Source organism: Crocuta crocuta, unplaced genomic scaffold, assembly GCF_008692635.1.
Source record: "Crocuta crocuta isolate KB4526 unplaced genomic scaffold, BGI_CrCroc_1.0 scaffold166, whole genome shotgun sequence".
Lineage (NCBI taxonomy): Eukaryota > Metazoa > Chordata > Mammalia > Carnivora > Hyaenidae > Crocuta > Crocuta crocuta.
The window spans coordinates 396129-410506 of NW_027531018.1; the positions used below are offsets into that span (position 1 = coordinate 396129).

The 14378-nt window shown below is 38.6% G+C and overlaps 1 protein-coding gene across 1 annotated transcript in view; it reads left to right on the top strand.

Moving 5' to 3' along the window:
- Positions 1 to 14378, top strand: part of FHIP1A (FHF complex subunit HOOK interacting protein 1A) — a 246920-nt gene that overhangs the window by 161329 nt on the left and 71213 nt on the right. The window contains exon 4 of the mRNA XM_077770959.1: positions 6663 to 7289. Within this exon, the coding sequence (XP_077627085.1) occupies positions 6663 to 7289 (627 nt within the window). The remainder of the gene's footprint in view (positions 1 to 6662; positions 7290 to 14378) is intronic.

Sequence of the window (14378 nt, forward strand, 5' to 3'; positions counted from 1 at the left end):
TAGTTTTTTGTAATGGCACAGCTTTACTGTGAAGCTTCATGGACCTTGCTCTATTCATTCTCTGTCCTCTCCTTTTGAGTGTTGAATCAGTATTGGTTATATACTCAATGGTTTCTGCTCTCAGAGCTAGGAGAACAGAAGTGATGGCTTAAAAATAAAATCAATTGGAAATGCACATTTCTATGTGCTTCTGGTTAGTTAATAGCCCAAAGCTTCTACTTACCACCCTCAGCTTCCAAAAATAAGCGATTATACAATTTTTGAGCCAAGAAAATTTCAGAGCTAAAATAGAATAATGGCGATGGATGAAGAAAAGCTGATGAGTCTAGTAGCCTTTCTCTTCTTGGTGGGGGTAGGGATGGGGAAGATTAGATTAGTTAATTAAGTCAAATGTCTTCCCACAATAATGCAAAGTAGATGATATGGTTTAAGTATAGTATACTGTGTAGAGCTTCAAGGGGCCTGATCCTATTAAAGAAGTATAGAGCACTTATAAATGGATTTGAGATGTGTATTTCAATCTGTTCCCCGTGAAACTGATTCTCTTGTTCCCTTCGTCTTCATTCTTTAGGTCTATGCCTTGTCATAGGTGAAATAACAAAAATTAAAGGTTTTGAGAGATGAAAAGTTGGGAAGCAGTAGAGAATCTCATCTTAATACCTTAGTCAAATTATGTTTGTTAAAATTTTAAAAATTTATATCTTTTAGCTTCTCAAGTAGCTCTGAACTCGACAGTAGAACATGAAGCAGAGCAGAAGCTATGTTTCTTTAGAGGGTCGAGGCATTAACTTCTGCTTCTAGTGGACTTTAAAGTGGTCAAACATGTGGAAATGTCAGCAGTGCACCCATTGTATCATCAGTGATAAGTCTGTTTTTGCCATGGAATATTATTACATAGATCATTATTCTTTTATAAAAATATTTTTAAATGGTTTTTATTTATTTCTGAGAGAAAGAGAGCATGAGCAGAGGAGGGGCAGAGAGAGAGAGGGAGACACAGAATCTGAAGCAGGCTCCAGGCTTCCAGCTGTCATCATAGAGCCCAACGTGGGGCTCGAACCCACGAACTGTGAGATCATGACCTGAGCTGGTCGGACGCTCAACTGACTGAGCCACCCAGGCACCCAGCATGTATCATTATTCTTAAATCCTTTCCCTAATACCTAAATTTAACAAACATACCTAAATGAAGGTTTTGCTTATTATGTTATTATATTTATTGATGTTTCTACCATGTTTCTTTATTGCAGTAATGCTAGACCATCTTTGGTCCCAAGGAGGTGTAGTGTGTAGATATAGCTCCTGCTCTTACCCCTTTCAATCCCAGATTTAGATATGCCTCTGAAGTTTGGGACTAGACCTGACATGAACCAAATTGTACAAGCATATACATACTATTACGCTGTTATTTTTGTAAAAGGAAACAACTCAGTAGATGTCTCCCATGGCAATCAATAGGTGTGCAAGGAATGCGCCAGATTGAAAGACATGGCTTTTAAGTAATGATTAAGGACTGGATGGAAACTTACTTTTGTTGTAGTTATTTGGTACATTAAGTAGAATTTGGCTTAAGATTGCAAAAGCCTGCCCTTCTTCTGTGTGATGGAAAATGCTGCTTAGTAACTTGGTTTTTTCCACGGTGCCACTTTCAATTAGCATTCCAAAGGATTTGGAAGTATGGGTTATACTCATGTGACTTTCTTGAAATAACTAGGCTCTAACCAAAGTAGCATAAGTAATCATCTCTTAATATATGCATATATATAAGACATAAAACAATATTAAGATGTAGTGAAAGCTAATCTGGCAGATAAACACTTGTGTTTACCATGAAGAATAATCATTTGTTAGCTGGAGGAGTGATTATGTGGCTCTTTCATTATGAAAACATTTGAGATGCCTAATTTAGAATTTGTGAATATTTTTAATCCAGGCCTATTATCACTGACTGATGGGGATCATCATTAGGAGTAGCTGATATCCTTAATAAAAGAAATGTGCTATTTGTTCATCTCCTTTAACACCAATCTTTATATTTATAGAGCAAATGACTTTGAAGTTAGATTAAAATTTAAGAGTATTGGTCAGATGATAATTTGTGTACAATTGTTCATACTGTTGATTTTTTTGTATATTTGTTTCTTTTTAGAATTGTGATAATTTACATGTGCATCTATTTGTGATCTGGGTTCTGATTCACACATATATGTACAAGCTTATATTTTTTAAAGTTTGTAGACCAAAAAATGCCTAGCTATGATCAGCAAAACAATGACAATGCTATTTCCAATGTTAGCTGGCTTACTTAATGAGCCGGGGCTGTGTCACGGGTTGATTACCTTATTAAATGGCATTTTTGGCCTAAAGAAGTGAACTTGTTTAGTAAAGGAAATATTTGCACAGCATATTTTACTTGCTTTCATTCTCTTCCCATCTTTGAGTCCCTCCAGCTCCCCTAATGGTGTTTTTTTCTGAATCTCTGAGACTGAGAGTATACATTTGAGAAGCCAGCTCATACAAAGTTGAGATCATTAAGATAGAGGATACTCAGGGGAATGTGCTAGGCCTGGGGGAGCCGCTGGGAGCAGCAAGGGACCAAGGATCCATAGGACTGGAAGGTCAGAGCAGTTAAATGGATGAAAGTAGGCAGCAGGTGGAAGTCAGGACACAGGAATACTAGAGTTTGGTGGAAGTGATGTGAGAAGATGGCACTAAAGGAAAAATAAGGAAAAGTCCAGGTCACGTGCGAAATCCATCTACAGAAACTGAGAGAACTGTGACACTATCTGGGCAGTGCACTTGGGACATCAGTTCTTTGGCATTTCAACACATGTGTGCTCTAGCCAAGAAGCTTCGTATGACATTCCCTGTCAGGTTAGGAACGAGGCCCTGGGTATGGGCCCCTGGAGACCACTTGTAAAAGCAGTTCATGGGTGTGTCTGCTGGGAAGGGAAAGGGAGGTGGCCTGGGAGGGTCCTGACACCTAAGGAGGGAGGTTAAGGACATGTGTCGACACAGGCATAATTAGTGCTTTGCTGAGCATTGTATATTCCGTGACTCACAGGCCTCGGTGTAACACACCCTCTTCCAGGCAGTAAAACCACCCGGCCAGGGCCGGGAATGAGCAAGAACTCTTAATATGTCTGCTCCATTACAGATGATCAACAAGCCTTCTATCTCCATGGGTTATCACAGCTCTGTTCTCGTGTTCCTCTGCCCATTAACCAATGTAGAGGAGCTTATACTCTAAAGAGGGTAAAGATGCTTCAGTTTAAAAGTGGCTAAGTAGTTTGCATTCTGTATAAAAACTGAGTTCTCTTTTCTAAGGTTTTTCATAGCAAAAAAAAGTAGGTCTGTTTGCAAAGGAATACGATGGAATAAATAAGTGATGATTATGAGAAAAATGTACTTTGTGACCATGTAAATAGTTCTGCTGTATATTATTTGTGTATGTTTAGATATGTAACATATACTTACATGCATGCCTGTAGTATAAATACATATACACATATATGAGTTTACATTGCTTAGGAATTTCTGAGCATTAGGAGATTTTTCAATTATTAATTGCTTTTAACTCAGTGTTTTGATTTTTCTTTTTTTAAAGTTTAATTTTTGAGAATGAACGAGCAGGGTTGGGGCAGAGGGAGAGCGGGACAGAGGATCTGAATCAGGCTCTGTGCTAGCAACAGAGAGCCTGATGTGGAACTCAAACCCACAAACTGAGACCATGACCTTGGCCAAAGTCAGATGCTTAACTGACTGAGCCACATGGGCGCTCCAGTGTTTTGGTTTTTTAAAAAAGACATTAGTGCAAAATTACTTTGTCTACTTTTATTATTATTTATATTATGAAATTAGATCAATTTATAGGGGAGAAGTAATTAACCTTAAAGTCCCGTTTGTATCTTTTCAGGCTCACTTATGATCATGGGTCTATTTGTCAATATATTTCGTTTTTAACTTAAATTATCTCGTATATACATTTGCATGCAATGATATGATTCATTTAGTGTTTATTTTTAATAACTTTATTGTATGGTGATGTAACGTTTCAATTATAATTCTCTTATTGTTGACTGGGTCAATAATATTTTTATTTTTCATTATTGAAAATATCATTGGCGTGAACATTTCTTAACAAATTATTTTTGGATTGTTTTCTTGGGGCATTTTCCCCAAAGTGAGATTAACAAGTCAAAGGCAGGGATAATTTTGTAGCTTCTGATACAGATTGCCAAATTGTTGTAGAAAGATGGAGCTAATTTGCCCCCCCACTAACAGTGTATAAAGCATAGGTTCAATTTTAGACAGTTTAGACAGTCTGAGCACACATGAGAAGTGTAATTACATTTCTACCCTCAGGCCTACCTGTATAGATAGCTCTCATAAGTAAACTCAATATGTGGACTTTGAAATTATGGAACTGGGAGAAAGCATGTCGCTGATTTATCCTTCAGAATGCAGAACCTTGAAGTTCAAGCTTTCGGGGCTGGAGAACATACGTGTTGAGGTGGAGGCCCCTTTTGGACAAGTGCCTTACTGTGGTCCCACACTGTGAGATGTTGTCAAGGCCAGAGCGGAGGGAAGGGACAGCCGGGTCCCAGCATTTCTGCCAGTGAGGTAGTCAGGCCTCTGAGGAATTCTGGAGGACCCTTTGGAGGTTGGGGAGGGGGCTGGGGGGAATTCTGGAGTCTGGCAGGCAGCGAAGGAAAGGAGATGTCCGGTGGGTGCGTTGGGGCTGAGTCATTGAGCCAAGTGTCACCCGGGTAGCTGCGAACTGAAGGCCGTTCTCACCGAAAATGTCAACTCAGGGGTGTTGCAGTGATTTTTTTCCCCCTTTGTGACAGTGTTATTAATTTTATAATGAAAGTTGATAGAGATTACAGATTCTGTGGAAATCTGTTCATTCTTTGAGGATCCACTTACCTGGTGTATAAAGGCTCATTTGCCTTGTTTCTGACAGAGGAAACACTTAGACCTTTCCTAGAGAAATACATTTTTCTCATTTCTCATGCATGCTGACATAGCATTGTACCTTTGCCAGCTTCCCCAGTGACTTGCAGAAATTCTATAACCTAAATATAGTGTGTGTAACAGTACGCTATAGAACTGGGCCAGGAGGGTACTGCAAAAGACACACATGATCCCTATAACATGCAGTTCAGAAAAGCAAAAAGGAACAGAGATAAATTCATCGATAGGGTGTTGAGTTGTCTAAAAATTATCATGTGTATGCATTTTAAAGGAAGTAAATTGAATGGATATTATAGAAATTCCAAGTCCTAAAGTTACATGGAAGTTGAGATACAAAGTTCTTTTAATTTCTAGGTCCTAAGGTAGAAGTAAGTACTGATGGATAGAGAGGTAGGAAGCATTCAGCAGCCAGCAGTGGTAAGGGTGAGAAACACTAGCACCGTTGCATGGCCTAATTGGGGGTTTATTTATATTTTACCGTCAATAGATTTTTTTCTTTGTGGTGGTAAAACCTATATAACAAAGATTGCCATCATAACCTTTTTAACTTTCTTTTTTTAAATTATTTTTTTAAATTTATTTTTGAGAGACAGAAAGAGAGAGAGAGAGCACAAGTGGGAGAGGATCAGAGAGAGACGGGGGGAGACAGAGAACCATGAGCTCTCAGCACAGAGCCTGAGATGGGGCTCAAACTTGTGAACCACAAGATCATAACCTGAGCCAAAGTTGAACATTTGACTGACTGAGCCATGCAGCTGCCACTCATCTTACCCTTTTTAAAATGTGTAGTTCAGTGTTGTGCAACTGTCACCACTATTTCCAAAACTTTTTATCACTTAAAACAGAAACTTCCTACATTAAGGATTTATTTAGTAATTGAGCATCGCAGAACTTTTTCTGGTTTTAAAAAATGCAGAGTTCAAACCTTCATTTTTTTTTTAGCATATGCCGTATGCTAGGGGTGATTGTGCTAGGTATGTGTCCCTTGTTTATCGGCTTCCTTTTGTCCTTCCTAACCTTGCATGCTTGGTGGGAGAATGTACCCATCCAAGTAGAGGAGGGAGGCATGTTGTTCAGTTGAGGGCGTGTGAGGAGCCCTATTTTCCTGTTGAAACCTCCAAATCTAGTTGTAGAAGGACATGGGTAGTCTTACTCTTTAATGTATTTTAAAATTAAAAAGCAATATTCTTGACAGCTCAGAATAAAAGTGAAAACTTGTCATCACTTTGAACACAAAAGTGATTATTGTTTTTCTATATATTTTTTTTTGATCTTTTTTCACAGACATGTTTTTGATATAGTTGACAATGATGTATCTAACTACATATAAATAACTTATTTTTCATCTACTATATTACTTACAATTTTTCATTTTGCTTAGTAGCTTTCATAATAGGCTCATGAATGCAAATAGCATAATTTTTTAAACGATACTACTTTCTCTGATGTTTAGGTTGCCCAAATTTGTAACGATTATAAATGAACATCTTCACATGTCTGCTTTCTATAGTTTAACCACTTCATTTTATTCCTGTGTGAGAAAGAGACAAACACAGTGTTCATATTTATTTTGTTGTGGGCCATGGCCCCTGCATTTTCCGTGAAGATAAGGCGCAATCAGGGGTAGTGTGTATTGTAATTATGGTAAACACGAGATGGATGACAAATATTTGAATCGGTTACAGGTTGTGAAGATCTTAGAGAAGCACGACCCCTTGAAGAATACCCAGGCAAAATATGGATCCATCCCTTCAGATGAGGCCAGTGCTGTGCAGAATTATGTAGAACACATGCTCTTCTTGCTAATTGAAGAGCAAGCCAAGGATGCTGCGATGGGGCCGATTCTGGAATTTGTGGTCTCCGAGAACATCATGGAGAAACTTTTCCTTTGGAGCTTGCGGAGGGAATTTACTGACGAGACTAAGATCGAGCAGCTAAAAATGTATGAGATGTTGGTCACTCAGTCCCACCAGCCTCTGCTGCACCACAAGCCCATCCTGAAGCCCCTGATGATGTTGCTGAGCTCTTGTTCGGGAACAACCACCCCTGCCGTGGAGGGGAAGCTGGTTGTCCTGCTCAATCAGCTTTGTTCCATCCTTGCCAAAGATCCATCTATTCTGGAACTCTTCTTCCACACTAGTGAGGACCAAGGGGCAGCCAACTTCCTCATCTTCTCCCTTCTGATTCCCTTCATTCACCGAGAGGGGACAGTGGGTCAGCAGGCACGTGATGCTTTGCTTTTCATCATGTCTCTGTCTGCTGAGAACAGCATGGTGGCCAATCACATTGTGGAGAACACCTACTTTTGTCCAGTAAGTCCCTCTCATTGGCATGCTTTCCACCCACTCCTCTTTTCCTCTCTTGTGCTAATGGTAAATACTGTTTTTTTATTCCTTTCTTTTCAGCAAGTTGTACTTGGCACCTTCTATGGAAAGATGTTTGGAGGAAATCTTTTGGAGGGAGCAGAGGAATCTAAGTTGAGATGCTATTTGGCTGAGCATTGTTAGCTCTAAATAAGCCAACAGAGGAAACTATATGTGTTACCATTTCTTGTTTCATTTCTGTTGGGTTAGGAACTATTTTGGTTTTTTTACTAAGAACATATCCTGAGTGATTGGTAGAGCATGCGCTTTCTATATTCTTAGCTTCTCAAGTTGATCTTACACTGTAGAATCATGGCACGTGGGCAGACCGCTCAGCTGGTTGAAGATTAATTTGTTTCTCAGCAAGATAATGACCATAATTATAGACACAAAGCACTGATTTTATTTATAAAAATAAATACGTATTTACAGTTTGAGGTAGCAAGAAATACTTGACTCTGTATAGTTTTGTGATCATCGACATGGTGACAAAGAAAGTGTGGGGTCCTTTGTAGACGTTGGTGTACCATAGATCCAACCATGGTCACAGTTCCAGAAAATCACAGGAGCTGTCTGGGGCTCTTAAGATACTTTAGGGCTCTGATTATTTTTTGGTGTTAGTGTTGTCTTTGGAAGCGGCATTTGAATGGCAGATTTATATCTTCTGATTTGTCAGAGATGTTGGGCAACAGCTAATTTTATTTTCCAGTCTATTTCCATTGTCTATTCTTTTTAAAAATTTTGCATTTCTTTTATTTTTTGAGAGAGGGACAAAGAGCGCACACATGCATAAGTGGGGGAGGGGCAGAGGGAGAGAATCCTAAGCAGGCTCCATGCTTAGTGTGGAGCAGGGCATGGGGCTTGATCCCACAACCGTGAGATCATGACCTGAGCTGAAATCAAGAGTCGGACACTTAACTGACAGAGCCACCCAAGTGCCCCAATTGTTTGTTCTTCTTACAGTCACCTCATTGTATTTCTTTATAAACTGTACTGTCTTAAATACACCTGATTCTGCTGGAATAGTAAGACCATTAATGAGCTTTACTGGAACAGGCCAGGCAAGTTGCCATAAGTAGATTAGATTCATTGTTAATGAAAACCACATGGGTAGTTCTTGACCAGGGGAGAGGGCAGTTAGGAATGTCTGTGGGGTGTCCTTTGTTGGCCTAGAAACATGAGGTGGCCGTGGAGGGAGGTCAACTGGCATTTAGTGTTCAGAAGCCAAGGATGCTTAATGTCTGGTACTTTGTGGAATAGTCTTGCACAGTAAAGAACTGACTTGCCCAAAATGCTAGTAGCAACCCTAGTGAATAATATACTGTATTTTGCTTTGAGGTTCAAAAGCAATAATCTTCTTTATGCTACTAAATTCTTGTTTTTACTAATAAAACAGGATCACCTAGTATCTGGTGAATATTTATTTTGGGGCAAACAAATGGTCAAAATTTTGAAAATTAGAACTTCAGTTAAGAAATTCAGGGTACCATGTGTCTCTTCTGGGTTCTGATGAGTAGAATTAGAAATTATAGAAAGATTTATAGTCAGATGGTAAGTAAAGAGCCAATTCCCTTCCATCTGTGCCATCATATTAAACCTCCCTTCCTTACTGCCTTCAATAGTGCAGTTTCTTGTAAACTCTTTTTAAAGAATATATATCATTGGCAAAAATGGGACTTCTTACCTGAATCTAAGCACCCTTGGAATACATTACTGTATTATTTTTCTATTTCTGCTGGTGGTTTTATTTAAACAAAACAGATTAATTATCTTGTGGTAGTATTGGCTTACTGTAGGTTAGAAGTCCAGCAGGTCTCATTGGGCTAAAAGGGAGATCTCAGCAGGGCTGAGGCTCTGTGGTGAGTGTGCTTCCCTGCCCTGTCCAGCTTCTGGAAGCCTCCCGCGTTCGTTGGCCCATGGCCTCTTTCTCCACTTGTGCAGTCAGCAGTATTGCATGTCTCTGAACACTGTTTTGTAGTCACGCCTCCCTCGGACTCTGCTCTTCTCCCTCCTCCTTCCACTTGGAAGGAGCCTTGCGATTACTTTGGGTTTACCTGGATTTTCCAGGAAGACCTCCTTATTTAACCATCAGCTGATGAGCAACCTTAATTCCCCTTTGCCATATAACGTAATACATTCACAGGCTCAGACATTAGGAGCAGACAGTGTGGGTGTGTGTGGGGGCATTAGTCTGCCTATCACATTTGCTTTATCTAGTTCACTGAGCTCTTGAAGAAATTTGAGTATAATCAGAATTCTTGTAGGAGTTTACACTGACTGTGTAATATGGGTGAGTTTGCTCAAGACAGGGAGATGCTGAGGAGGTCAGGAGATCCATGAGGTTCTAGAAACGAGTGATAGGGATGAGAATGGCAATGAGGGGCTGGATGTGAGCAATGCTGTGGAAGCAGAAGCTTACTAAAAATAAGTTTGTGAGGGAGCTATACAGAGGTTTGGGTTTGGGCTTATTTGAATTGTTTTGGGTAGTACTGTTCAAAAAGGAGCACAGCCATTGAAACAAATCATCAAAATATACGTGTGGTTCTCCCAATCAACATGCAAGAGGCAATTAAGAAAAGATATCATCTACAAAAGCAACACAATTCTAAGGTATCTTGAATAAATCTAACAAATCTGTGAATGGGCTTTATAAAGAAAATTATAAAACTTTATTAATGAATATAAAAGAAGACCTAAGTAAACAGAAAACTATTTAGTTTGTAGATACTGTGTAGATGACACTTTCCTGCAAATCAGTCCATAAAGTTAATGCCATTTATGCTTTACAACCTTTTATTATCAAAAAGGTAAAATACAGAAAACTTGGAAGAATACTGAAATGATCACCATATACACACCACTTACATTCAAAATTGCTGATATTTGTGTTTATCGTCTCTGTTTTTTGTTTCTGCTATACCATTTGAAATGAAGATACAGACATTTGGAAGTAAGTTACAGACATCAAATACTTTAGTATGAATCTCCTACAAATAAGAACACTCTCTGACATAACCACACTACCATTATTATACCTAAGAAAACTATACAATAATTCTATAATATGATCTAATATCTAATTTCTCAAGTATGCCTCAATTATAGTTTTTTTTTTTTATAACTGGAGTCTGATACAAGGTACATTTCTGACTGTCATTNGTGCTGCTATGAACATTGGGGTACATGTGCTCCTATGCCTCAGCATTTCTGTATCCCTTGGGTAAATTCCTAGCAGTGCTATTGCTGGGTCATGACTGTCATCTCTCTTTAAGTCACTGCTAATCTGTAACAGCCTGTCACTTTTTTCCTCCATGACAGTGACTTTTTAAGAGAAGTCATTGTCTCGTCGAATGTCCTATGTACTCTGGGTTTGTTTCTTATGTAGTTTAACTTGTCCTTATCACCTGTATGTTCTGCAAATTGGAAGTTAGGTCTAAGTGCTTGATTGAATTCAGGGTAATTTTGTAAGAATACTTTACAGGTGATGTGATCCCCTTCTTATTGCATTATATTATGTGTTAGGTTGTCTCACTTTTGTGATGCTACACTTGATTACTTGATTGCACTTGATTAAGTGGCGATCACTTTCTCTCTCTAGGTACATTTCCCCTTGGTATAATTTGTGAAGTGTTAATGTGACTTAACATCCCAGTTGGGCTCTTCATGGAACCTGACAAATCAGTGCTAAAAGTCATATAAATGTGTGTAAACGATCAGGAAAAACAGATAATTATGAATAATGGTAACAGTAATGTACTTGTTGAGAACTTACTGTATGGCCAGTACTGTTCTTAGTGCTTTACATGTATTAAATCATCTAGTCCTCACAACTGTAGGCTCTAGTGTTATACCCTTTTTATAGATGAAGAAATTGAAGCACAGAGACAGTAAGTTAAGTATTTATAAATTTATAGATTTACAGTAAGTAAATTTATAAAAGGCCTCATGGCTAGTAAGAGATCAAGTTGGGATCTGAACTGAGGCATCCTGACTCCAGGACCTATGTGCTTAACTTTATTATATCAAGACTTTCTGTAATGCATGAACCATAAAGAAACGACTGGAATTAAGAACAAAAACACAGATTGAGAGAAGATATTCATAAATACACGTAACTACAAATGTGATTAGAGCCCAAAATATACAAAAATATTTATCATGCTACAAATTAATAAGAAAACAATGAAACAGCCCATTAGAAAAATGGGCACAGAGGGGAGCCTGCATGGCTCAGTTGGTTAAGCGTCCAACTCTTGATCTCAGCTCAGGTCTTGGTCTCAGGGTTGTGAGTTCAAGCCTCCCGTTGGGCTCCACACTGGGGGTGGAGCTACTTAAATGGGCAAAGGGTATGAAAGGACGGTTCCCAGAAGACGCCCAAAGCCAATAAACATATGAAAATATTCTCATCTTCAGTGGCATCAGGGAAAATGCAGACTGAACCTGCAGCGAGACACCTGATAATGCTCATCAAGGTGTCTGTCGGACATCTGTTAACACCAAGTGTTGTCAAGGGTGAGAAAAAACAAGAACTCCTGAGAGAATAAATTAGTACAATAACACAGGAAAGCACACACCAAGATATTCAATAGAATAGTGATTCGAGGAAGAGCAAAATAGAAATACCTAAGGGAAAGATAAATGAACTGGTTTATTCTTTATCAGTGGAATACTACTACTCAGGATTCAAAAAATACATGAACAAATCACATGTATTATTAGCATGTAACTCCATCCACATATGTGGACACCAGAATCTAAAAACATGTTGAGTAGAAAAAGTAGAAAAAGGTTTCATATAGTATGTTAGTATTTACATAAAATTTACATAAAGTTTTAATTCACGAAACTTTAGTGTAGACTGTTTTTTGGACACATATATACACAGCAAAAGTAGAAGACCAAGCACAGGAATATTGCGTACTAAGTTCAAAATTGTGGTTACTTCTGGGGATGCAGGAAGGGGAAGAGATGGTAATATATGATCCAATATGATTGGAGCAGGGTTCAGCTCTGTAAAGTGGTTTTTTTTGTCTTTTGTTTTTGAAAAAATAAAGAGCACTCTGAAGACATTATGGCAAACTATTAAAATCTGTTAAATCTTGGAGGTGTTTTTATATGTGTAGTATTTCATACTTGAGAATGTAAACCTATCAGGAGAGTGGAGCATGTTTTTAATGTTTAGCTACCCACTTATTATGTGTGATAAGCAGAATTCACTGAGTAATTGTTGCTTTTATAAAAACGTGTTTTAAAACACTGTACAGTTCATTAAAATCGGAGGGACAACAGCTCCAGCTGACCTTATTTGCTAGAGTGGAACACAGAGGTTCATTGTGCCAAGTTGCCTCTCAGGATAGATCCCATAATCTCATTTGTACCCAGTTTTCTATAATTACATCTGACAACGTAATTAAAAAAAAAAAAGAACTCTTTATGTTGATGATAAAAGCGTACTCTGTTAGCCATCCAGCTAAGGACCACAATTGACAAAAAGCTTCCTCTAATTAGTATGATTGTCAAAGTGTGTTAGCGTCAGGCCTTGGGAAGAGTAATGACTCTTTCAGGAAACTGGACCACATTTTGGAAACTTTGTGTTGTAGTTGATAGGAAGAGGTCATTCCGCTGCCTCCACTGTCAAGACGTGCTCTCCCAAGAGGAGGAGAATGAGAATACTCTAGGGAACAATTTAGTACTGACAAACGATGGGCAACTATATATGATCCTATCACTGTTGATTGTTTTAAACCAAACTTTGATGGTTATGCCCTCGTCACTTGTTACATATTGGCAAAAGTAGAAAGCTGTGTTTATGTAAATCGAGAAATGCAGATTGAAGTTAGCAACCTGTAGGTACACAGCCACTGATAGAAAGTTTTTTATCTCCCATCCAAAATTTATGAGCTTTTTTATTTTGGCATGTTGTATCAAATGGTCCCCACCAGCTGTTTTGCTGCTAGCTTCAGACTAAAGCCATCTGCTAGAAATCTTTTTCTTTTGCTAAAATTAACCAGGTACCATTAAGTGTTTAAATTAATGATGGAGCTTCCCTGAATTGTTCAGCCCTCTGTGCATGTCCTTTTTCCTCACCTCCACTGGAAACACTGCTGTGTGTAAAGCCGTGATGTCCACCTCTGCACATGCGGATTGTCTTTAATTGTTTGAACAGTTCGCTGAAGAAACTGAACCTTAGAAACCTCTGTAAATGGCAAAGTCGGGCTGGAAACCGTGTTAGTCTGATACTAAAATCCACAGTTGCAACAAGTCCTGTACTATTCTTCTGTCAGGGAAGTGATTTGCTTTTTATTTTATTTTATTTTTAAAGTTTTTGAAAGAGAGAATGCGTGCGAGAGCCCTGACATGGGGTTCAAATTCATGAACCATGAGATCATAACCTGAGCCAAAATCAAGAGCCCATCGCTTAACTGACTGAGCCACGCAGGTGCCCTGTGGTTTGCTTTTTAAATTGTTGTTATCCTTATGATTTTATATGGTGATTAGCTTTCGTTTAAGGAGCCTCTTGAAAGAAGATAAATTAGAAATACTGAATTAACACTTAATGGGCTGGGAATAAATACTATATTTCACAATTACTTTTTTTGTGAAAAGGATCAATAAAAGGCTCAAATAATAATGGGCATTTTATGTTTAAGTACCTGTTTGAATGTCTGTATGTTTTTAAATTTTTACTTTAAAAATGAAATTTAAAAGTAAATAGATTATATCTTTAAACCGCTGGGAATATGATCTGCAAAACCTGTTGTTGCCTCTCCTTTTCCCTGTCCTGTTCCCACAGCACCTCCCGTGTCCCTCTGTGGAGCAGTTGTATTTCTTGAATTTATTAGTTTGTTGGCTGTCTTCTCCTGCTCACCCGGTTTGACTTGTTCATTCTAGTCCATGCTGGAGGTGTGGATGATGTGTCCAGTCAGGTATGTTGAGTGTCAGATGCTAGAAGCACTCGCCATGAGTAACACATCCAGCTCGACAACAGGGTACAGGCCTGGAGATTGAGAATCTGAGGTCTCCGTGCAGAGAAGCAAG